Source organism: Podarcis filfolensis, assembly GCF_964270895.1.
Source record: "Podarcis filfolensis genome assembly, chromosome: 12".
NCBI lineage: Eukaryota > Metazoa > Chordata > Lepidosauria > Squamata > Lacertidae > Podarcis > Podarcis filfolensis.
In genome coordinates this window covers 56,750,445-56,775,324 of record NC_139614.1, presented here as the reverse complement: position 1 = coordinate 56,775,324, position 24,880 = coordinate 56,750,445, and the positions used below count along the sequence as shown (strand labels likewise).

Sequence of the window (24,880 nt, the reverse complement as noted above, 5' to 3'; positions counted from 1 at the left end):
ACCAGAGGCAGCGCTTCTGTGCACGCACACACACACTTTCGGGCTTGCCGAGTTCGTAACCTGAAAGTTATGTATCCAGAGCAGTAAGTAACCGGAGGGTCCACTGTATATGGCTAAAAATGAAAATAGAGGACCCCTCACACTTTATAAAACTTTTTGGTTAACTTAAACTGTTGATTGCCTTCTAGACAAATAGTATTCTTACATTATTTGGTTGTTATTTTTCATGCATTGCCTAAACACTATCTCCTGGGTTAGAGTGGGATATTTCATTATTTATCCGCATGAGGTTGTTTTATTTTGGAGGATTTTATTTCATTTTTTAAAGTGAGTTTATAAAATGAAGCGTGGGATGGAGAAAATGGACAGTTTATCTCCTTCTTCCATTACACTAGAACTTGTGAACATGCAGTAAAGATAAACGGCGAAAGACACCGTACAGAATTAATCTATGGAACTCCCTCCCTCAGGAGGCACGGGGAGCCACTCTGGGCGACTTCAACAAAACATAGAAGCTTCCCAATAAAGGACATTGTAGCACCTGTTAGGAGTGCCAGTTGCGAGCGGGCATTTATTGGGTAAGGCTATCTTGAAGCTAAACTGATCCCAAGTTGTTAAGGGCTTTGTATACTAATAGCACCACCTTGAACTCGGCCCCAGAGCAGATCGGCAGCCGGTGCCAGTCTCTGAGCCCAGGCCTCATACGCCAACAAGGCCAGCGATCGTGCTGCAGCATCCCGCACTGCGTGCCGCTTCTGGATCAAGGCTGAGGGAAGCCCCACATCGCACTGCAATAAGAATAAATAACAGTCCTCACCTCTCTCGGGGCCTCTGGGGGCTTCTCCTCTCATCCTCTGCTCCTCCCCGGCCCTTCGCTGCTCTTCGCTCTTCCTGGCATCCTCAGTCTCCAGAGAGACGCATCCTGCAGAGGGGAGAGAAAAACAGAATAAAAGCCACACTTTGGTCAGGACATGGAGGTAAATAAACGGCTCAGGGGCCTTGGAAACCCTGAAGGTGGAAAAGGGCGACTGAAATTATCCTGGGGACGGAGCGATTCCCCTATGAAAAAGGCTGCACCGTTTGGGGAGTTTTAGTTTGGAGAAAATTCGAGGAAGAGGCAACACGAGAGGAGTTCGTGAAATTATTCACAGACTGGAGGAAGCGGAGAGAGGAAAGCTTTTCCTCCTCTCTCGTAACGCTAGAACTTGCAGGGATGCGATGAAACTGAATGAGGGACAGAGAAACGAAAGTTCTTCGCACAGCGGAGGGTGAGACAAGGGGTCAGCAACCTTTTTCAGCAGGGGGCCGGTCCACTGTCCCTCAGACCTTGTGGGGGGCCGGACTATATTTTTTTTGGGGGGGGGGGGAATGAACGAATTCCTATGCCCCACAAATAACCCAGGGATGTATTTTAAATAAAAGGCCACATTCTACTCATGTAAAAACACGCTGATTCCTGGACTGTCCGCAGGCCAGATTGAGAAGGCGATTGGGCTGGATCTGGCCCCGGGCCTAGGATGCCTACCCCTGGGTTAGACTGAGGAACTCCCTGCCACAGGAGGTAGTGAGGGCCGCCAACTTAGATGGCCAACATCCCACTGGCCACTATAAGAGGGCGCTTGACCCAGCAACACACTTCTGCCAATAAGGGTTTGCCGGCTTCTCTAACCTGTGTCGGCAGCGTCCGACCGCTCCCTGGGCTGGACATCCCCCTGACCGTTGAGCAGCAGCGGGCCGCCTTCCTCAATCTGGGCAACCATCTCGGGCTTGGTGACTGGCGATCCTGCAAGAGAGAAAGCGTAGATTATCCTGTCTTCTGACTCTTCGGTAAGGACCAAAGAGGCAGATGCAGTAGTATCTCTGGTCAAAGTGAATGGCTTTGCTTCTCCTCAAAATGCCTTGTTGAATTCACTAAATTGCAGCGGTACCTTGGTTCTCAAACTTAATCCGTTCCGGAAATCTATTCCAAAACCAAAGCATTCCAAAGCCAAGGTGCGCTTTTCCATAGAAAGGCATGCAAAAGGGATTAATCCATTCCAGACTTTTAAAAACAACCCCCAAAACAGCAATCCCACATTTTTGCTATCTAACGAGACCATTGATCCATAAATTGAAAGCAATAAACAATGTACTGCAGTCACGCAATCCATCATTCAGTAGCTGAACTGGGTTCCACGCAGTCACAAAAACATAACAAAAAGAGCTGCAAAAACAAAAATGCAAAATAAATAGGAAAAACAGACAGACCTCAGCGTAACAGTCAAATCAGGAGCGTAACACTCAAAACAGAGCACTTTCAGCTTCCGAAAAAGGTTTGCAAACCGGAACTCTTGCTTCCAGGTTTGCAGTGTTTGGGTTCCAAATTATTTGAGTACCAAGGCGTTTGAGAACCAAGGGACCACTGTATACAAATGTCTCAAATAAATACATAAATGCCTGGAACATCTGTGTCTGCACAATGAAGAAACACAATCGGGTTCTGGGGAAAATTTGGATTCTAAATAAACTAATATAAAGATAATATAAGAGGCACAACAAGAGATGACTTGGCCAATGCACCCCATGCTCAGATTAGACTGCTGAAATGTGCTCTAAGTGGGGCTGCCCCTGAAGACTGTATTTGGCCCCCACCCTCCAGGCCTCTATTTCCCCATATTAGGTCTAGAAAAAAGCTCCACACATTCATTCCACAGGAGATCAGGTTGTGGGCAGGAAGGATGAAGGCGAAAAAAAGTCCTTGTTTTACCCAAAGCGATGGTGGCGCCGTAATTCTCCCGCATGGCGTCCTCATGTGCCGCCCACTCCTTCCAGCGCTCGGGGGCGAGATACAGGGCCGCGTCCTCACACCGCACTGGCACCTGCAAGGGGCAAGTCAGGAATCATGGTCTTCTCAGTGATGGCTCCGACCTGGTGGACTGCTCTGTCCCAGGAGACCAGGGCCCTGCAGGATTTAACTTCCTTCCGCAGGGCCTGTAAGACAGAGCTATTCCGCCTGGCTTTCAATTTGAATTCAGCCAGATCTTTTATTCCCCTTCCTTCCCTCCCTCTCCCCTTTTTAGGAAGATTACCTGCTCTGGGATCCCACAGCTAATTCCCCCCTGGTCTCCTCGCTGGCCCAAACAGGACTAATTTAGCCAGCTAGTTCTAGTGATCATCGAATGTTTATTGGATGGATTTCCCCCCTAAATTGATTTTGAATTCTGAATTTATTGTTATTCACATTTTAGACTGTGTTTATGCATAGATGAAAAACTTAAAACAAATCTGAGTGTTTTTGTATTTTACAGTATTTCTGCAGCTGGTTTGCCAGCAACCGTTAAGTGGGCCCAGCATGGGTCAAATCCAAATGACGCTAGGGATTTTCTTTGTATTTTTGCATATCCCACCATATTCTCAGGCAGGGAGTCCAGGTAGCTTTCACAAAGAGCCAGGGGGTAATGGTTACAGCAGGGGTCAGCAAACTTTTTCAGCAGGGGGCCCTTGTGGGGAACCGGAATATATATTTTTTTTGGGGGGGGGATGAATGAATTATAATGCCCCACAAATAACCCAGAGATGCATTTTAAATAAAAGGACACATTCTACTCATGTAAAAACATGCTGATTCCCAGACCGTCCACGGGCCGGACTGAGAAAGCGATTGGGCTGGATCCGGCCCCCGGGCCTTAGTTTGCCTACCCATCTCTTTACCCATAGGAACTATTAAAAGAAAACCTTTACAGAAAGTTAAAGCTTAGATCAGGGTCAGCAAACTTTTTCAGCAGGGGGCCGGTCCACTGTCCCTCAGACCTTGTGGGGGGGCCAGACTATATTTTGAAAAAATAATAATGAAGGAATTCCTCTGCCCCACAAATAACCCAGAGATGCATTTTAAATAAAAGGACACATTCTACTTTTGTAAAAACACGCTGATTCCCGGACCATCCGCGGGCCGAATTGAGAAGGCGATTGGGTCGGATTCGGCCCCCGGGCCTTAGTTTGCTTAGATCCTCAAAGGCACAAAAAGGCTGTGAAATGAGTTTCCTAGGTTCTGTCTCCTGTCATGTTTTCCCAAAGGGAACGGGGCTCAACGCCCAACTTCTGCCGAATCTCGCTTTATAAACAGCAAGCGGCTGTTCGGTTGAGCTGGAGCCTCGTGATGAGAAGATGCCACACGAGTTAAAGCACCACGGTTAAGTAAATGCCAAGGTTATTATCGCCCACGACACCTGAACAGCGGTTGGCTTCCAACTCCCCACCTGAAATATCCCTTGAGCAAAACAGCAATATTCATAATGACAGGTTGGAGAAAGACATATAATTAAGCACCCTCGAGCGCGGGGCAAACAACTGATTTATGCTACACTTGTATAAAAACCACTGCTTTAAAAAGTGCCTTCGAATCAAGATTCCCTTTCCATTTAAGCACCCGAACTGCTGCATAAAACATTATTCATGGCCCCAAACTAATGAGCCATTGCACCCGTGACGCATGAAGGTTAGAATGAAGGGTTTCAGAGGGCAGGGAAAACGCAGAGCTTCCAGCAGAGAAAATAAGTGGCAGTTTTTACTTCTAAAGCTTCTTTGAGCTTTTTTTCCCCCTGCCCCACTGGGAACAGATTCAACTTAAAGGAGATTCTGGCTCCAGGAAGAACTTTCTGAGGGCAAAGTGGAAAGGTCTCTTTTGGGAGGTTGTGGACTCCCCTTCCTTGTAGGTTTTGAAGCAGAGGTTGGATCCGTCAGGGATGCTTTAGCCAAGATTCCAGGGGGCTGGACTAGATGACACAAGGGGTCTCTTTCAACAGGGGCGGACTTTGCTCATATGGTGCCCTGAGCGAGGCCAAAACTCAGTGGCCCCAAAGGGAAATTCTCAATTACGGATTGCCTCAAATCTGTGTTCCCTGGGCTCGGCGACCTGCGATTTTTCCAACTCTACATTTCTATGATTCAGGTGCGAATCCTGCCTTGCCAGGCGGGCTGGGCCAGGTGACCCCTGCGGGTCTCCTCCTGCCCCTCTGCAGAAGTTTGTGCAAACCTCCCCGTTGGTAGTGCGTGAGACTCTTCATCTCAGGGTGGCGGGTTCAAGTCCTGCATTGAGCAGAAGATTCTGCATTGCAGGGGGCTGGAATGGATGACCCTTGGGGTCCCTTCCAGCGCTACCATTCTAGGATTCATTGCAAGGCGACTGGTGCAGGATCGTGGCCTTAGCCATGTGCACTTTGAACCAAACGGGGGGGGGGGAGTTATTTTGACACTTCTCCTCTGCCGGACGACCCCTGCGCCCCTTTGCCAACGCACAGCCGGGATGCCCGGCTCCGGGGACCCCCGGGCGCCCCTCCCGAAGATTTGCCCCCCGAGGGCTGATCTTCCTCCTCCCTGGGTGGCACTTGGGGCCCGGAAGACATGCAAATGAGGACTAATTGCCTCTCGGCCACATCAAAGCAGCTGAACTCCTCCGCCTCCGCCTTACCTGCGCGGCAGCCCCGACGGCCATCCGTGGGCCCGGATCCTCGGGGGAGCGGCAGGCTCCGCAGCGCGCCCACTGCGCCCGATCCTGGGCTGCGCGAGGAGAGGGAAGGACGCGCGCGCGCGCACACCCACCCACCCAAAAAAACTGTGGGTGCGCGGGGCGTGGGAAGCAAGACCCCGCCGGGCGCGCGTCTGCAGAAAGGGAAGGTGCGCGCACCCGGGCCCTACGCCCCAAGGGGGTCCCGCGCGGAAGGATCGGGGCCGGCTCCTCGGGAGAAAGCTTGCACCGCCACCCCACCCCGCGATCCCGCTTGCAAAGACCACCCCCCCCCCCAAAAAAAAGGGAGAAGGAGAGAGGCGGTTTTGCAAAACGGGCTGGTTCCGCCTGCTGGCCGTGCGCGCCGCCGGATTGCCCTACTCGGCGGACGGAGAGGGGAACTACATCTCCCAGCAGGCACCGGGCTCGGGGGGGTGTGGGGGGTGGAGAGAGAGAGAAAGAAAGAGCTTTGCAATTCAGCGCTTTGCGCTTCCGTCGGCTTGCAAGGCGGCGAGGGGGGCGCGCGGAGGAGGCCGGCTGGAAGCAGCTGCGCGCGCACGAGGAATCGGGGGCTCCTTAAGGACTAGTGGATTGAGGAGGAGAGCAGAAGCGCGGACCCTCCGGCGTTTCTCCGGTGAAAATAGGGACGTCCTATTCAAATAATAATAATAATAATAATAATAATAATAATAATAATAATAATAATAATAATAATAGCTGACTGGGTTCCCCAGCCATTCTGGGCGGCTTCCAACATATATAAAAACATAATAAAACAATAAACAACTTCCCTATACTGGGTTGCCTTCAGATGTCTTCTAAAGGTTTTATAGTTACTTATTTCCTTGTTTGGGGGTGGTCTAACACCATTCTCTCCTGTTTTTTTTAATGTTCTATGTTTTATTATGCTATTGTATATATTCGATGTTTTATTATGCTTTTATATATGTTTATGTTTTATATACCCAGAGTGGCTGGGGCAACCCAATAAGATGTGTGGGGTATAAATAAAATAATAATAATAATAGTAATAATAATAATAATAATAATAATAATAATGAATAGAACGTCCCTATTTTCATCTGATAAATGTGGGAGGGTATGGGATAGCAGAAGGAAATCTGGGGCGGCGGGTGGGGAGAGAGAGAGAGAATCTGCTGGTGCCTTAGGGACTAACAGATTGTTGAGGTTGGCAGAAGGAGATCTGGTGGACTACATCCCAGGTTCTCAGGTGCAAGAAATGTTACGCACGATAGACGCTTGTTCTGTGGTTAGGGATCCCTCCATCAACCCTTCTCTTCATTATGGTCAGTGATCAGTTAGGTAATTTTAGGGCTTTTTGCTTGCAATGCGCTGGGGGCTTTTTAGATTGGCAGTGTGTTGCCTTACACTTGCTGCAAAACCTGGCAAGCCAGCCCTGCTGTGTTGGGGGGGGGGAATAAAAAAAAGCTGTTCTGCTGGATCAGGCCAAGGTCCATTATAGATCAGCAACCAAGAACAGCAGCTGCCCCCCCTCAAGTAAATCAAAATCAAAATACTTAAAGAACTGACCAATTGCTGTGCAGATAACTTGGTTCTGCCCCCACCCCATGTAAACCCTGCCCCCCCTCAAATAAATCCTGGCTATGCCCAGGAATCATAGAATTGTATAGTGGAAAGGTCACTCGCTGGAAACCGCAGGAGGCGAGAGTTGCTCTTGTGTTCGAATCCTGCTTGTGGGTTTCCCAGAAGAGGCACCTGGTTGGCCACAGTGAGAACAGGATCCTGGACCAGATGGGATGTTGGCCTGATCCTGCAGGCTGTCACCTGCTAAGGTCCTCATGACTCTAACCACTCTACCACCGCTGCCAATGGCTCAGTCTCTCTGAGGTTGTCGTGCTGGAATTGAATGCGCAAATCAGCTGGAGGGAGGCGTCCATGCAGTGTTACAGACCTAGTCTTTTTAGATCTGTTCTTTTGCCTGACCTTGAATCCCATGTCCTTCAAAAGATAAATAAATCTAGATTTCTTATCCCCCCCCCCCAAAAAAACACACACAATAGCATAAAATAAAATGTTCAATGCTAAGTTATGAAGGAACGCCAAGATAAGTCTTTCCTGTTTTCCTGGAACACCACATTCGTTCCCAAAGTGCCTCTCATAGCACCTTATGAAATTTAGTCCACAGCCTATTTTTGACATGGAGATAAAAACGGAGGGGAGCTTTGCCAGTTGGATTCCTGCCTGCCAAGCTGCTGTGCTGCTAAAGACAGGCTGGGGGAGGAGGCCATCCGACTGGCGCCCCCTTCGCTCCAAGTTAAACGTCCCAAAGCACTGTGCAGTCGCCTCCTACTCATGTGATTTCTTTGGGAGCTGATCCCTGGTAAATAAATGCAATAAATGCAGCCTGCCTGTCATGTGTCTAAATGCCCTTTGGAAAAAAGAACCAGAGGCTGGTGCTGGCGATAAGGAAGGGGTGTTCTGGACATGCTGCACCCAAAGCCTGGACTACGCTTCCCAAAATGCACCACAAGGAAGCAGAGCTTCCTGCAGAGAGACAGGACGGATGCTCTGATCAGATGGTTTGGAAGGAGAATGTGTGCAGAAGGGGAGAGATGTGCCCCTTTGGACTTAGATGGCAATCCCTGGCCAGGCTCAGGAAGGAATCTCCACTGCCCTCTTGGTTGTTGTTTTGTCGTGTCCGACTCTTCGTGACCCCCTGGACCAGAGCACGCCAGGCCCTCCTGTCTTCCACTGCCTCCCGCAGTTTGGTCAAACTCATGCTGGTAGCTTCGAGAACACTGTCCCACCATCTCCTCCTCTGCCGTCCCCTTCTCCTTGTGCCCTCCATCTTTCCCAACAGCAGGGTCTTTTCCAGGGAATCTTCTCTTCTCATGATGTGGCCAAAGTCTTGGAGCCTCAGCTTCAGGATCTGTCCTTCCAGTGAGCACTCAGGGCTGATTTCCTCCAGAATGGAGAGGTTTGATCTTCTTGCAGTCCATGGGACTCTCAAGAGTCTCCTCCAGCACCAGAATTCAAAAGCATCCATTCTTTGGCGATCAGCCTTCTTTATGGTCCAGCTCTCCCATAAAGCCCTCTTGGTGCCGGGTGGCAAACCCTCTCCTGATGCTTCCTTTTCCTCCCTGCTGCAGGTTCCTTTGTCTGTCTTTTGACAGAACAGCCCATAAGAACATAAGAGGAGCCTTCTGGATCAAGCCAATGTCCCTAGAGGCAGAGAACAGCCATCATGGCCGGTAGCTCTCAGCAGCCTCCTCCTCCTCCCTGAATTTGCCCAATCCTCTTTTAAAAAAATAAAATAAACAAATTCTTGTGCGTAACATCACTGACACTTCGTTTGATCAAACTTATCTTCACTGATATCTACAGGAGCCTGGCTAAAGGAACTTTAAAGACTGAATCTTCCTTTTGGACACAATTTGAATGAGTTTTCTGTTTGTGGCTTCTGTAGTAGATCTTGTACCTTGTTCTCTCAATTTTTGGATTATTAATATAAGATTTAGAACGTAGAATGGTTTGGTAGTGTTTTGTGTGCCGCTTATGTGTTGCTTACTTCTTACTGGTCTACTACGAGAATTGGCAGCATAGGTTCATTTCTTCAATCCTCTTTTAAAGCAGGGAGTTCCATAGTTTAACTCTGCGCTGCGAAGAAGTGCAGAGCTAAACTAAGCTGATTTTTCCAACATCCATCCCCGAGTTTGGGCATGATGAGAGAGGGAGGAAACCTTTTCTCCATCTTCTTTCTCCAGGACACGCAGAATTTTGTGAACTGCTGTCATGTCACCTCTTAGCTTTTCGCTAAACTAAAAAATGCTGCAACCATTCCTCATAGTCTCTCCATCCCTTGGACCATTTTGGGGACCTTTTTCTGAAGCTTTTCCTGTTATGTACTGAAGTTCTCACCCTGGGCCAGCAGGGGGATACTGTAGATAGTTATGCAAATGAAGGATCGAAAGTAACGTTCAGTGATTGGATAGTTTGTATGCAAATGAAAGATCGAAAAGTGACGTTCAGTGATTGGATAGTTTTAGAAAGTTGCAACAGTTACAATTGTTCTGGAGCTCTATATAAGCAGGCTGACTGAGCTCCTCAGTTAGTTCTGTTCCGGCTTACAAATAAAGAGCTGCTTTGGAAGAATCCCTGTGTCATCTGATATGTTCGCCCACAACTTAACATTTCCCATCTTGATTCCAGACTTCCTTCCTCCCATGTAACATGAGGGAACTTCCAGACTGCGGGATTCGATTGCATATGATCAATTACAGGTTGTGCAATTATTATGGGTGCGAAGCTCTTGTGCAACTAACCCGCTTGCCCAGAAGACCGCACTTTTGGGCCACAAGGAAAGTTTTGGGGAAATGAGAGCCAGCATCTAACTTCTCTGCAAATCAGTCAGGATGCTTGCTCAGTAAACAGGTTGCCTGGCAATGCCTGGAGAATAAGACCAACATGATAGAATTTATTGAACATGATAGAAATTTTAAAAATCATGCATGTCATGGAAAAAGCGGAGAAAGAACAGTTTTCCTCCCTCTCTCATAGCATAAGAAATTGTGGGCATCTGATGAAGCTGAATGTTGGAGAATTCAGGACAGAGAAAAGAAAGTTTGCCTGACTTTGTTTCTGATTGATGTTTCACTGTGTTTGATGTTTTAATTAGTTGGAAGCCACCCAGAGTGGCCGGGGAACCCAGTCAGATGGGTGGCATAGTAATAATGATGTTACATAATAATAATTATGTTACACTCAATGGTGTAACATTGGAAAATGTCGGTCACTTCTCCTACCTGGGCAGTTACCTTTCCACAAGGGCTGACATTGAGGCCGAAATCCAGCATTGCCTGAGCTCAGCTTTCTCCCGATTGAAGTGCAGAGTGTTTGAGGACTGGGACATTTGCAAGGAAACCAGAATGCTTGTTTACAAAGCTGTTGTACTACCAACCGTACTGTATGCTTGTGAAACATGGACCACTTACAAACGCCATCTCCATTTCCTCGAAAGATTCTATCAACGGTGTCTCCCAAAAATTTTACACATCACCTGAGAAGACAGGTGAACTAATACCAGAGTACTGGAAGAAGCAAAGATCACCAGTGTTGAAGCAATGATTCTTCAACATCGACTTCGTTGGACTGGTCATGTTGTGCAGATGCCTGATTATCGTCTTCCAAAGCAACTACTCTATTTAAAAATGGAAAGTGTAATGTTGGTGGTCAACGAAAGAGGTTTAAAGACTCTCTCAAGACAAATCTTAAAAAATGTAGTATAAACACTGACAACTGGGAAACACTGGCCTGCAAGCACTCCAATTGGAGAACAGCCTTTCCCAAAGGTGTTGTGGGCTTTGAAGACACTCGAATTCAGGACACAAGGGAGAAACATGCTAAGAGGAAGGCACGTTTGGCAAACTCTCATCGTGATCACCTCCCAATGTCCCCACTGTGGAAGGACGTGTGGATCCAGAATTGGCCTCCACAGTTACTTACAGACTCATTTTTAAAACCGTGTTTATGGAAGACAATCTTACTTGGCTACGAGTGATCGCAAAAAAGAGAAGGAGGAGGAGGAGGAGGAGGAGAAGAAGAAGAAGAAGAAGAAGAAGAAGAAGAAGAAGAAGAAGAAGAAGAAAATAATAATAATAATGCATCATATTTCATTGTAACAATGGAAATTGCAATAAAAATGATCAAACACACACAAATAATTTCCTTCTGTTCCAAATGGATTCCAGCATTGTGCATATCAAGGGGACATGGGGTGGGCTGTGTGTGTGTGTGTTTGTGTGTGTTTGTGTGAGGGTGTATGACAACCTGAACCAAAGGAGAGCAAGTGACCTGCTGGGGGCTTTGAATTCTTTGCAGAGATGAGCTGGAGACCAGGAAGTAGGGATAAGCCGGAGATCCGTGTTTGGGGCAGGAGAGCGTGATGGAAATGCCAGCAGGGGAGGCCTCTGCAGACAAAGTCTGGGCTCAGTAGCTCAGAGACCCCCAGCGGCACATCCTAGGGACACAAAAACACCTCCGGGCCACTGAGCAGGTGGGGCAGGCCCCCCCCCCAGGCCTCCTTTTTTGTCATATTACGGATTTTTATATGATGGATGGGTGTTCTGTATTATTTATTAACACTATTGCCAAATGCAAGTTAGTCATGGCTTTTGGCTAGAACAATAAACCTATTAACTTGAATTTCTGCATTTTCATCTTTATTGGTTTTTAAAATACATCACAGTTATCCTTCTCCATCAAAAATATACACAAAAGCAATACTGAAGCTTTGGAAATAAAGTAAAGTTGCATAGTGAAGTATTGAGACTCTACCCCAACACGGGTCCTCTACATTTATGTATTAACTGCAGATTGAATAATGTCTAGTTTATATTTATCCATTATTTCCATAAGTTATGTCACATTGCAGGAGTCATTCAAGGCCTGCCAAAGATTTCAGGTGTTTGCAGTGATCTCTTGGGTATTGTCTGTATTTTTCCCACTCTCTGTTAAATTTTTGGTCGCCATGATTCTTAATTTTCCCTGTTAATCTTGCCATCTCAGCGTACACAAATAATTTCGTCTGCCATTCCATTTTTGTTGGTATTATATCTTTTCCAGCATTGGAATAATAGCATGGTTGCATACATGAATAACGTCCTCAAATTTTGTGGTATATCTACACCTATAGTACCTAGGAGAAGGGCTTCATGGTTTTTTTGGCAAAGGTTAATTAAAAAAAAAATTAAGCTCATTGTAGATCATATCTCAAAATTCCTTTATCTTTTTGCATTCCCACCACATATGGTACATAGTTCCTTCTATTTCTTTGCACTTCCAACTCAAGTTAGAGCTGGTTCTGTACATTTTCGTTAACTTGCTGGGTGTCAAATACCATCGATACAGCATTTTCAAATACAGTGGTACCTCAGCTTATGAACTTAATCCGTTCCGGAAGTCCGTTCTTAAACCGAAACCGTTCTTAAACCAAGGCATGCTTTCCCTAATGAGGCCTTCCGCTGCCAGTGCCCTTCCACCGTTCGGCTTCCATTCTTATACTGAGGTAAAGTTCTCAAACCGGGACACTACTTCCGGTTTTGTGGAGTTCGTAAACCGGATTGTTCGTAAACAGGACTGTTCTTAAACCGAGGTACCACTGTAGTGTTCTTTAAGAGTGTAACACACCTTGAACTTTAGATTCTCTCTCCAAAGTTTATCCCATGCTGACCTTTGAATGTTATATCCAAAATCTCTAGCCCATTGAATCGTCGCTGATTTTACTTCCTCATCTTTCACTGACCAATCCAACAAAATCCTGTACATTTTAGAGCGTAATTTCTCCTTACTTAACGCTTATTAACTTGGAATTCATCCCTGCATCTTTGCACGTTTCTCCTCCTGGGCTGTGACGCTTGGGGCTTCCATTTCTGATTCTTTCCTTTCCTTATGTTTGCACTTTTCTGTTTGTTAAGAAATCATTTAAAAAAAACGGTTTTAAGAGGCAGGAGACAGAGGGAGGGCAGGCGAGTTTGTGCAGAACCCCCCAGGAGCAAAAGGGGAGGAGATGGGAAGGGCATCTAAAGACCCTCTCCCACCTCCACCCTCCCACCCCCGGCAGATTGTGTGGCCAGGTTCTTTCCTGGATGCAGGCTCTGGATCCTGGGATGGGGTGGGGGGAGAGAAGGGGGCCAGTGGGGGGTTTCCATCTGACTGGGCAGAGTGAACCCAGAAAGCTGCACTGACGTGGGGGAAGAATCCTCCAATCCCAGACGCTCCAGATGTTCCCAAGCTGGCGACTCTTGCAGGCTATAAATGCCCCCATCCCAAGGAGCCATCTTCTGCTCTCTTCAGTTCCTGTCCCCCGGAGCAGAGAGCTCGTCCACCTTGCCCACCCCCCCTCCGCTGGAGCATCAGGTAAGTGGGGGGGGGGGTGATCTGCAGAGTGGGCTGGAGGGACTTGCACTGGGGTGGTGTTTGAGACCCGATGGTGCCTGGAGGGGAGGGGAGATTCATTTATTTCCCCCTTTCCAAAAGTAGCTTGCGGCTAGTAGTCACAGACAGCTTTATTCTCAATTAATTTGTCCAATCTTTGTTTAAGTTGGCCATCTCTGCCTCATGTGGCAGGGAGTTCCATCGTTCAACTATGCGCTGTGTGAAGAAAGACTTTCTCCTGGATTCAGATCTTCCAACATTCAACTTAATTGAAAGTCCACGAGTTCTGGTGTTTATTAGAGAGGGAGGAAAACTTTTTTTTCCTGTCCACTTTCTCCAGTTGGATAGGGGGAAGACCAACAGAACGCCGTGTTGAGTTTCTCCAGACCAATTTGGAGGCTATTAATATTTGCATATGTATTAGGATAATGATACCCTCCCTCTCTCCGGGGACAGGCTGGCCGGCCCGGACTCCACAAGCGGCGCCGTCCCTCCGAAGAGATGCAGGAGTCAGCGCGTGCCCCCAGGCCTTGCCACAGGTTGGTCCTGGGCACCTTGGCATGGCTCTGCCTCTGGGAAACTCTGGCGCTGGATGACGGGTAAGGAACGGATGCCTCCCTCCCCATCCTCCTTCTGGGGCTGTCCATGTCTGTGCAGGCGCTGTTAGTACTTATTTTGTGTGTGTGTGTATTTTTCCTTTATCATTTCACTATTATAAATTAAAAAATAATATTTATTAAAAACACATGTATATGTTTGTGTTTTTAATCTGTTTGTGTAAAATAGAAAATGCAACTACATATATATAATATTTATTAAATTTTAAAACATATAAGAAAAAGACCACCCCTTTATTGAGGTATGTATGATGTTTTGGGGGGTGGCCTTGAGCTACAGGGTGGCAATTTCAAAAGTCTATATAAGGGCTTGTGCGCATGGCTCGGGGTTCTCTTCCTCCCTCCTGCGTGTGGAGAATGGGGACCCTGTTGCAACAGCTTTAATAAAGATCAGGCTTCCTAGCTGCTTTGCTTCTCAATATTCTCTGGTTGGCCTCTGTTACTATCTCCTACCAATAGGGAATCCACTTAAGGACTCTGTATGGGCTCTTGGAGACTCCATAAGGGAAAAGGAGCAGGTTTTTTTCTTATAACAGCATGGTTGTTCAAAGTGGTACCCATGGGCTTTAGTTGAATGGTGGCAGAGGTGGCCTAAGTGGTCCAGAGTAAACCTATTGAAGTCAGTGGGCTTCCTTGGCTCCTGCCTGCGAAGGCAGGTAAGAATCATCTTGAGAAACTTGATGCCACTTCTTCAGGGCCAGATTTAGGTTTGATGTGGCCCTCAGCTCCGGAAGGTAATGGGGCCCTTTCTTTGTCCAGCTGTCCTTTGTCAACAACAAATTGTCACTGTTTTTTTGTGTTGAATCTATGCTATAGGGTCATTTATGGACCTCATAGGTATCTCAAGCCAACTGCAGACAACAAAATACGTATTTTATCAAAGTCATTGTTGAACTGAAATACAATGAAGAAGTATATTAATAGTGAAATAATTATTAAGCTCTAACTTAAAATGATTTTTTTTCATAACAAACTTAATAATGCAAACACATTGGCATTTGGCAAGAACAAAAGTTCCTTTAGAAACACAATTTACAAGGACTCATCGTCTAGTCTCTAGAAACTTCCTATAACATGAAATAATAATAGGTGTAAATATATGATGCAAACTAGTAATAATTATAAATAGCAGAATGTAGGCACCCTATATATAGAAAGGAGCAAACCAGGGATATTTGAGGGAGCAGGCGAGGGCCATGACTTACATCATAGGAGCCGACACAACACAAAACACTGTTGCTGTATGCAGGTTTTATTTTATTTGCTTTTTATCTTATATTTTGGAAATGTACATCCAGTTTTTTTCTCCTTTAATTTTTTGGGGGCCCCCAAGAGAGTGGGGTCCTGAGCTATAACTTGTTCAGCTTATACATAAATCTGACACTGCCCCCCAGTCAGAAGGAGAAGGCTGGCATGGAAGTTCTGGACAGAAAGGCCAAGGGTGCCCGGCTGGCACCCAGCTGCTGGCTGTCCCTCAAGGGCCTTGTTCCCCCGCAGGCGCTGGTGCGAGAGGATGGTGCAGGTGATGGAGGAGGAAGTGGTCAGCCCCCGGCGGGAGGAGATGGTGCCCTGCGCCGAAGTCTACCAGTACAACATGGCGGGCTGGCACCTCGACCAGGACCGGATGCGCCAGGCTCACGGCAGGGCAGAAGGCCAGGCTGGCACCACCAGCATGTGCTACATCTACAAGTGAGTAGGGCTGCTGGGGGGGGGTGGACAGAGAGAAGGGGAGGACCCCCCCTAGCATGGGCTAGAAGAGGGTGGGAGAATCGAGGCAGACCCTCCAAGTGCCCCTATTTTCCAGGGACATCCCTGATTTGGAGAAGCCGTCCTGGTTTCTGAGTGTCCTGCTTTTCCTTAGGACGTCCCGGGTGCCACTGTGGGTTAAACCACAGAGCCTAGGGCTTGTTGATCGGAAGGTCGGTAGTTCGAATCCCCACGACGGGGTGAGCTCCCGTTGCTCGGTCCCTGCTCCTGCCAACCTAGCAGTTCAAAAGCACATCAAAGTGCAAGTAGATAAATAGGTACCGCTCTGGCGGGAAGGTAAACGGTGCTGCTCTGATTCGCCAGAAGCGGCTTAGTCATGCTGGCCACATGACCTGGAAGCTGTACGCCGGCTCCCTCGGCCAATAAAGCGAGATGAGCGCCGCAACCCCAGAGTCATCTGCAACTGGACCTAACGGTCAGGAGTACCTTTACCTTTACCTTGATTGCTTTCATTTTATGGATCAATCGTCTCGTTAGATAGTAAAATTCATGTTAAATTGCTGTTTTAGGGGTTGTTTTTTTAAAGTCTGGAACGGATTAATACGTTTTGCATTACTTTCTATGGGTTTTGCAACGCTTTGCTTTTGGAACGAACTTCTGGAATGGATTAAGTTTGAGAACCAAGGTACCACTGTATTGCAAAGGGTCGGGACCACCTGACGGAGATGTCCTCAGGGTTTCAAGGTGAGGCAGATGCTTCAAATGCTTTGGAAAAGCTCTCTATAAAGACGAAGGGTGATGATTATTTGGGAAGATCGACTTCAGTCGTGGAGCACGGCTGTTTTACGTATGTTGGGATAAACGACCCCACAACGTGAGCCGGTTTCTTGTCCTCCTCTCCTAGGTGAGAAATTAGAGCTTTGTCATCATCCTCTTCTTCTTCTTTTGCTGTTCTGTCCTTGCAGGCCGGAGGACACGAGACCCATGCTCTGGAACCGCACGGTGCGCGCTTGCTGTGAGGGCTGGAGCGGGCCCCATTGCTCAGAGGGTAAGGCCACAACAGAGATCGGTCCCGGAGGCGGGTGGGTGGGTGCCCATTCTCCAGAGAAAAGTCTTTATTGAACACATTTCACAGATTTATACATCAATATACTATATTACCATTTATAACCCATCCCATACAGAAGAAAAAATAAAAATACAAGAAATTTAAAACAAAAAAAGACCTAAAATGAACTTCCAATTTTTCTAAAAAAACAACACCTAAATCACACTTGTTATATTTTACACAGTATCATATTATTATATTGTTTCCTTAAATCTTTTTAATAAAGAAGAAATAAAAAGAAAAAAGGTTAAATAGAATCATTTGTTTTAAATATATTATCTATACATTGCAAGACTCATTCAAGATCTGCCAGGAGGTTTTTGCTGTCACAGTAATTTTTCAAATATTATTTGAATACAATCCATTCTTGATTTACTTTTTGTGTCGAATACCCTCTTAGCCTCCCCGTCATTCTTGCCATTTGCAGATATTCTAACAGTTGAACTTGCCATTTTGATTTTGTAGGTGTCATTTCGTTCTTCCAATATGTTGCAATTAAAATTCTGGCTGTGGATGTTGCATACATAAAGAGTGGTCTTAATTCTTCTTTAATTTCAGTTGACATTATCCCTAATAAGGAGGCTTCTGGTCGTTTTGTGAATGGGACGCCCCCATTTTCATTGGAGAAATGTTGGAGGGTATGGGGTTATTCAACCCCTGAGCTATCTGAAGGCAGCTCTGTGTAGGGCAGGTTTTTTAAAATGTTTAATGTTTTATTATGCTTTTATATATGTTGGAAGCTGCCCAGAGTGACCAGTAAGATGGGTATAAATGGTAAAATTATTATTATGGAACGGGATGTCCCTATTTTCACTGGATAAATGTTTTAAATGATAATTTTAGGTTGCTCAAGATTCAATGTATATTTTTAACTGCTGTTAAATCTGAATTGTCTCTGTTAAACCCGACTGCAATTCAATATATTCCCGTTGCGTTTTATGATTTTTCTGATATTGTAAGTGAGGCGGAACTGGACTGTGACCGTAATCATAAAATTCAATTCAATTCAGCTGGAGAAATGTTGGAGGGTCTGGGTTTCTCTTTCTCCCTTTCTCATCTCTTTCTTCCCTGCTGTTCCAGGAAAGGCGTCTCTCGGCCGCTGCTTCTCCACCTGGCAATGCCAAGACCTGCCTGGACTGCAGAACGTCTCTCTGCTGGGCATGGAGGAGTGCTGCCAAGGCCCCTGGGGGCACAGCTGGCAGAACGGCTCCTCCCAGCTCTGCTTCAGCTGCTCCCACCTGCCTCTGAAAGGTGGGCAGCCTCAGGTCGCCTCCTCCTTTGCCAACCAGGTGCCCGCTGGAATACGGCAGTGGGCAGTGGAATTCCCTGGGGGGCGCTAAGAGGCGAGGGGGTGGCAGTGGGGTGCGGCAGGTGGGTCCTTCTGAGCCAGCTCCGCCCGTAGAGCATAAAACTTGTAATCTCAGGGTCACAGGTTCAAGTTCCACACTGGGCGAAAGGGGGTTGGACTAGATGACCCTCGGGTCCCTTCCAATTCTAGGACTCTATGAAACATCCGTTAATGTTCAATGATCATGACTGAGCAGGCCAGAGCCTTGAGCGAAGAAGTGAATTATTATTAATAATAATAATTATTATTATTATTATTATTATTATTATTATTATTATTTATACCCCGCCCATCTGACTGGGTCTCCCCAGCCACTCTGGGCGGCTTCCAACCAAATATCAAAAACAATACAGCGTCAGACATTAAAAACTTCCCTGAACAGGGCTGCCTTCAGGTGTCTTCTAAAAGTCCTTGACATCTGGTGGGAGGGCGTTCCACAGGGTGGGCGCCACCACTAAGAAGGCCCTTTGCCTGGTTCCCTGTAACCTCACCTCTCGCAATGAGGGAACCGCCAGAAGGCCCTCGGAGCTGGAACTCAGTGTCTGGATAGAACAATGGGGGCGGAGATGCTCCTTCAGGTATACTGGGCTGAGGCCGTTTAGGGCTTTAAAGGTCAGCACCAACACTTGGAAATGTGCTCGGAAACATACTTCCCTCCCAATAGCCCTCATCCTCTTTTAAAGCCATCCAGGTTGGCGGCCACCCCTACCTCCTGTGGCGGGGAGTTCCGCCGTTTAACTCTGTGCTGCACCAAGAAGGAACTTTCTCTGATCTGATCTGCCAGGCCTGTCCTCTCCCCCCTGACAGCTCCCGTCCCTCTTTCTCCCCAGATGACCTGCCCTCCCCCTTCCTGCTCCGGCCACCGTCCCCCACGGCGCTTCTGGTCAGCTCAGCTCGGCACCGCCGGCACAGCCACCCCTTTGCCACCTGCGCCACCTGGGCCGGCTTCCACTACCGCAGCTTCGACGGCAAACACTTCCGCTTCCACGGCAGCTGCGCCTACACCTTGGCGGCTGCCTCCGATGGCACCTGGGCCATCTACCTGTCCGCTGGCGGCGAGGGATGCAAACCTGGCCACTGCCAAAAGGTGAGGGACGTCAGCCCCACATGCCAGGCAGGGCCAGAGGTGGGCAGGCCCTGGATCTCTGCCCCTGTCCCAAACACGTCCGTTCTGCAGGAAGGACGGCAAGGAGGACGGGCGGATTTCGCACCCAGAACCAGTGGTGGGTGACTGGTTGCTGGTTGCGGCTGCTGGTAGGACAGATTTCAGGGAGGCTGCCAGTAGGTGGCAGCAGAGCCAAGGAAAGGCAGAAGTCCCCCCCCCAGCACCAACAATAACTGTTATTAAACTTCACAAAGGTGCCTTATAAGAGTGAATATAACCCACCAGAGAGTTTTAAAACAGCAAAGACAGAGACTGCAGAGACAGCAGAGAAAAGGGAAGAACCGTTTATTTAGAATTAGCCAAATTGACAGATATAATAAGACAAAAACCCAAAAGTGAAGTGAAAAAGGAATGGGAGTGCCTAAATGAATACCTTAAAAGCCAAGGTTTGAGGACAGAAATCTGGCAGAGTCTGAAATAACCTTGTGAAGTGAAAGGATAAGAAAGAGGGATTTATATCTAGATGCTAGGATAGAGATGATAAGGGAAACAGGAAGACATAATGAGAGGTCAAGGAGGTGCTGTGGGACTGGTGGAAGCCAATGTTTATTTCTCTTTTTAGTGTTTATATTATTAACTTGTAATTTATGGATTTGGTTTTTTGTATGCTGGTTTTTGTGTTTTGTGTATTGTTATTTTTCGATATTTTCTGTGTTGTTGTGTGGAAAATACTAATAAAATTTATTTTTAAAAAAGAGAAAAGAAAGGCAGAAGTCAACAGCTGGATTCTACAAGGGCAGGGGTCAGCAAACTTTTTCAGCCGGGGGCTGGTCCGCTGTCCCTCAGACCTTGTGGGTGGCGGGACTATATTTTGGGGGGGAAATGAATGAATTCCTATGCCCCACAAATAACCCAGAGATGCATTTTAAATAAAAGGGCATATTCTACTCATGTAAAAACATGCTGATTCCCGGACCATCCATGGGCCGAATTGAGAAGGCCCCCAGGGCTTAATTTGCCTCCACATGTGCAAGGGTAGCCCTGAGACGAAGGAGGCGAAAGAAACTGCCAGGCAGGGCTGGCGGCAAATAAGATGGCAAGTGGACAGGTGGGGCCTGGCTGAGGGCAAAGTGAGGCTCGTGGGGCAGTGCCCACCTGACCCACAGCGGACAAGCCTCCGCTGCCCAGAAGAACTAGTTTCTGGCAGCCATAATGCAGATGGAGGGGGTGCCTCAGAGCATGTGCAGAGTTCCTGCTGCCTGGGAGGAAGAAGTGGACAGATACTTTGCCAGCCCTGCCTCAAACGGGAACGGCCAGCCCGACTGCACTGTTTCCATGGTAATTATCTGCGTGTTTTAACAGATTACAGATACATAGCTTTAATTCTATTAATGCTTAATTTCTTTTGCGTATTTTTTATAAAAGCTTTCTTTGATACAACAAGATAAATATGGGGGGGGGGGAGAGAAGAAAGAAAAAGGAAAGGAAAGGAAGGAAGAAAAAGAAAAGAGTATAATTGTTTTTTAATGATTGTTTCCACTCCCCACCCCCTCATGTTTTCAGTTGTTCTTATTTTTATCTGTGAGCTATGCAGTATTTTAGCCAGTTCAGGCAGCTGCAGTTACTTTGTATTCCCCAAAGAGGAAAACGAAAGTTGAAAGTATCCTCTCCCTTTATGATGTAACAGTGGAGTCTAGCCTTCCCTCACTGGGAGGTCCGCTTCTGAAATCAAGAGTCTATTTTCTGCTAGATCTATCGCGTGCAGGGTTCCCATTCTGTCAAAATTTCCCCCCCTTCCCCCTGCCCAAAGAGGGGTTGAAAGTTTTACTTGAAAGTTTTTTTAAAAAGATCTTTTCAGGTTGCGGCTTCGGTCAGCGGCAGCTGCTTCCACTTTAATTTCAGCAGAAAGGGATCGACCTCCGTGTTTAAATCCCTTCCTGTCCAATTATGTATCCAAATTTAGATCCCTTTTATTCTCAGTTTTCCAATCTTATTTTTCGGAGAAATTAGTCGCTCATGATCGCAGGACGTGGAGCTTTGCGCAGTGAAGAAAGCAAGTCAATTCCACAGTACCCACGTCTCCGAACCCGCTCACTCTTGGGGCTCTTTTTAGAGCTTGACGGGGAGCAGGGGAGTCGCTCAGGGTACCCGCCAGAACACCAGGTCCTCAGAATGCTCAATCTGAGTTTTTTGGGGGGGTTCCATGACGCTCTCGCGGTCACCCCAATCTTCAAAGCGCCGCGGCTCTTTCAGCCGAGTAGCTCCTGTCCACCATTAATCGGGCGACCAACCGGAAGTCCTATTAAAGCTTTTTTTGATACAACAAGATAAAAATGGTGGAAAAAGAAGGGAAGGGAAAAGGAAAGGAAGGAAGGAAGAAAAAGAAAAGAGCTTAATTGTTTTTTAATGATTGTTTCCACTCCCCACCCCCCTCATGTTTTTAGTTGTTCTTATTTTTATCTGTGAGCTATGCAGTATTTTAGCCAGTTCAGGCAGCTGCAGTTACTTTGTATTCCCCAAAGAGGAAAATGAAAGTTGAAAGTATCCTTTCCCTTTATGACGTAACAGTGGAGTCTAGCCTTCCCTCACTGGGAGGTCCGCTTCTGAAATCAAGAGTCTATTTTCTGCTAGATCTATCGCGTGCAGGGTTCCCATTCTGTCAAAAATCGCCCCCTTCCCCCTGCCAAAAGAGGGGTTGAAAGTTTTACTTGAAAGTGTTTTTTTAAAAGATCTTTTCAGGTTGCGGCTTCGGTCAGCGGCAGCTGCTTTCACTTTAATTTCAGCAGAAAGGGATCGACCTCCGTGTTTAAATCCCTTCCTGTCCAATTATGTATCCAAATTTAGATCCCTTTTACTCTCAGTTTTCCAATCTTATTTTTCGGAGAAATTGGTCGCTCATGAGCACCGGACGTGGAGATTCGCGCAGTGAAGAAAGCGAGTCGATTCCACAGTACCCACGTCTCCAACCCCGCTCACTCTCGGGGCTCTTTTTAGAGCTTAACGGGGAGCAGGGGAATCGCTCAGGGTACCCACCGGAACACCAGGTCCTCAGAATGCTCAATCTGAGGTTTTTTTCGGGGTTCCGCAACGCTCTCGCAGTCACCCCAATCTTCAAAGCGCCGCGGCTCTTTCAGCCGAATAGCTCCCGTCCACCATTAATCGGGCGACCAACCGGAAGTCCTATTAAAGCTTTTTTTGATACAACAAGATAAAAATGGTGGAAAAAGAAGGAAAGAGAAAAGGAAAGGAAGAAAGAAAAAGAAAAGAACTTCATTGTTTTTTAATGATTGTTTCCACTCCCCGCCCCCCTCATTTTTTTAGTTGTTCTTATTTTTATCTGTGAGCTGCCTTGGGTCCCTGCCAGGGAAAAAACAGGGCACAAATGATGATGATGATGATTTTTGGTTGAATGAAGCGGTTACCTCAGACACCTGAGTTCAGGTGTCATGAAAGGGCAGAAAGATATAATTTAATACTATTTATTGTCTATAATTATTTATTGTCAATAAATAATATTATTTACTGCATACCCCGCCAGATGGGTGGGGTATAAATAATAAAATTATGATGATTATTTTCCACTCCTAGGAAGCGGTGCTGGAGGAATTCTCTTTCTCCTAGGGAGAGACCTGCCCCTCAAATAGCGTCGGCCGCCCTTGGCTCTTAACTCTGTACCTTGGCTTTTTGGGAGAGGGGGGCCGGGGCACCCAGAATGCCTTGGGCCAGCCCTGGGACTCTGGCCAGAGCAGGATTTGGGAGCCCCCCAACCTCACGAGACCCTCTCTCCCCATCAGGACCTTCGCCTGCTGTTCGGCCTCGACTTGGTTGTGGCTCAAGGACGCCGCGTCTCAGTGAATGGCGCTGCAGTGCCCGAGGGGGAGCCCCGCTTGCAGAAAGGTGAGGAAGCAGGGCAGGCGGTGGGGAGATGGGTGAAGACTTTTTTATTTATTTATATTTTATTAAACAAACATTACAAACATAACATACAAAAAAAAGTAAAAAACAAATTAATGGTACATTAGATATTTCTAAATACCGTATTTTTTGCTCTATAAGACTCACGTTTTCCCTCCTAAAAAGTAAGGGGAAATGTGTGTGGGTCTTATGGAGCGAGTGCAGGCTGCGCAGCTATCCCAGAAGCCAGAACAGCAAGAGGGATCACTGCCTTCACTGCACAGCGATCCCTCTTGCTGTTCTGGCTTCTGAGATTCAGAATATTTTTTTTCTTGTTTTCCTCCTCCAAAAACTAGGTGTGTCTTGTGGTCTGGTGCGTCTTATAGAGCGAAAAATACGGTGGTTATTACAGTATACATAACTGAATTGTCAAGAATGTAAAATAAATGTGCATTATATAAAAGAAGTAAAGAGAGAGAGAAAAGGAAAAAGAAAGAGAAAGTTGCACGGCGACAAAACCGAAAAATTAACAAAACTAAAACCGCCTATTAAACAAAAAGCAATATTTAGTTAATTCGAACCGGTACCAGGGTATTCTATCCACAAAGTCCCTCGTTCCGGATTCAGTTCCTTTTTTAATTTGTTGGTTTGCTGACTTCTGCCTACTCTTTGTGGTTTCAGTTCAGCCATTTCTGTCTTTGATCTGTATTTAATTGTTTGTCTCCATCTTGGGATACCTCTCTCTGCAAAATTAGTCTAAACACAGCCAAGTGTTGTTGCTGGAACCATGTTTATTCAAGTAATTTTTAAAACATTTTAAAACAGAATTCTAAGGTGTCTCTCATCCAAGCAATGTGTGTCTGTGAAAGAGAGAGTGGAGCCCACGGTTTAGCTTGTGCTTCAGCACCGATACCAAGTCCTCTTCTGCTTTATCCCAGGGATCAGTGTGTGGTGGCTGGGAGACTTCCTCTTCGTGGAAAGCGGCCTGGGGGTGCGGGTAAAGTTTGATGGGCGCGACACCGTCTACGTCACCATCGGGGCGGACCTGAAAGGAGCCACCCGAGGGCTGTGTGGGGTCTACAACGACGACCCTGCAGGTAAAGACCGCAGGGGGACACCCACACGTTCCCCTCATCCATGGAGGAGAAACAGAAGGGAGAGTTCTCACTTCTGACACCGTGTTGCTCTTCCTCAAAGGTCCAAAACACTCGCCAGCATTGGACCAAGGTAGCTGCTCGCTGGGTTTTGTATCGGGAGTGGGTGGGTGGTAGTCATCAGAAGGCAGTCTGCAAAACTTTTGTGTGGGAGGGGGGCAAAGTAAACCACTGAAAAAGTTGGGGGGGGGAGCAGGCTGGTTTCCCACAAAGCAAAAGAGAAGAGCCCTTTCGACTTATTTCTCAGGCTCTACAAATGCAAGGAACATTTTAAAAAATCAGAGCTGGGGATCTGGAGATTATGGTTCATCCTTTGATGGGGGGGAGTAACTGCCCCCCTTACTTCCTCCCTTGCTACCCCAATCCCCGTGGATGCCCCAGGGCAAACAGTGGGAGACTCCATGCCTGGAGCCACTTAGAATCACAGAAGTGCAGAATCGGAAGGGACAACCAAGCTCATCTAAACCCATCCCTTACAATTGCTGGTGTAAGGAAAAAATATAGGCATAAAAGGGGACTCCTGTCAGCCCAGATCCAAATTTGGTGAG

The 24,880-nt window shown here is 47.0% G+C and overlaps 2 protein-coding genes across 2 annotated transcripts in view; one reads left to right on the top strand and one right to left on the bottom strand.

The window, feature by feature from the left end:
• Window positions 1–544: 544 nt before the first annotated feature.
• On the bottom strand, window positions 545–5,882 carry LOC310746221 (uncharacterized protein). Its single transcript, XM_083580072.1, has 4 exons — window positions 5,450–5,882; window positions 2,747–2,858; window positions 1,670–1,783; window positions 545–922 (listed from the first exon to the last, which is right to left on the bottom strand). The coding sequence occupies exons 1-4, from the start codon at window positions 5,471–5,473 to the stop codon at window positions 615–617; spliced, it is 558 nt and encodes a 185-aa protein (XP_083436198.1). The 5' UTR covers window positions 5,474–5,882; the 3' UTR covers window positions 545–614.
• Window positions 5,883–13,854: 7,972 nt separating this feature from the next.
• LOC310746249 (SCO-spondin-like) overlaps window positions 13,855–24,880 on the top strand; it is a 166,106-nt gene continuing 155,080 nt past the window's right edge. The window contains exons 1-7 of the mRNA XM_083580107.1: window positions 13,855–13,998; window positions 15,514–15,705; window positions 16,689–16,771; window positions 17,912–18,082; window positions 19,010–19,266; window positions 23,079–23,181; window positions 24,117–24,275. Coding sequence (XP_083436233.1) covers window positions 13,901–13,998; window positions 15,514–15,705; window positions 16,689–16,771; window positions 17,912–18,082; window positions 19,010–19,266; window positions 23,079–23,181; window positions 24,117–24,275 — 1,063 coding nt within the window. The 5' untranslated portion in view covers window positions 13,855–13,900. The remainder of the gene's footprint in view (window positions 13,999–15,513; window positions 15,706–16,688; window positions 16,772–17,911; window positions 18,083–19,009; window positions 19,267–23,078; window positions 23,182–24,116; window positions 24,276–24,880) is intronic.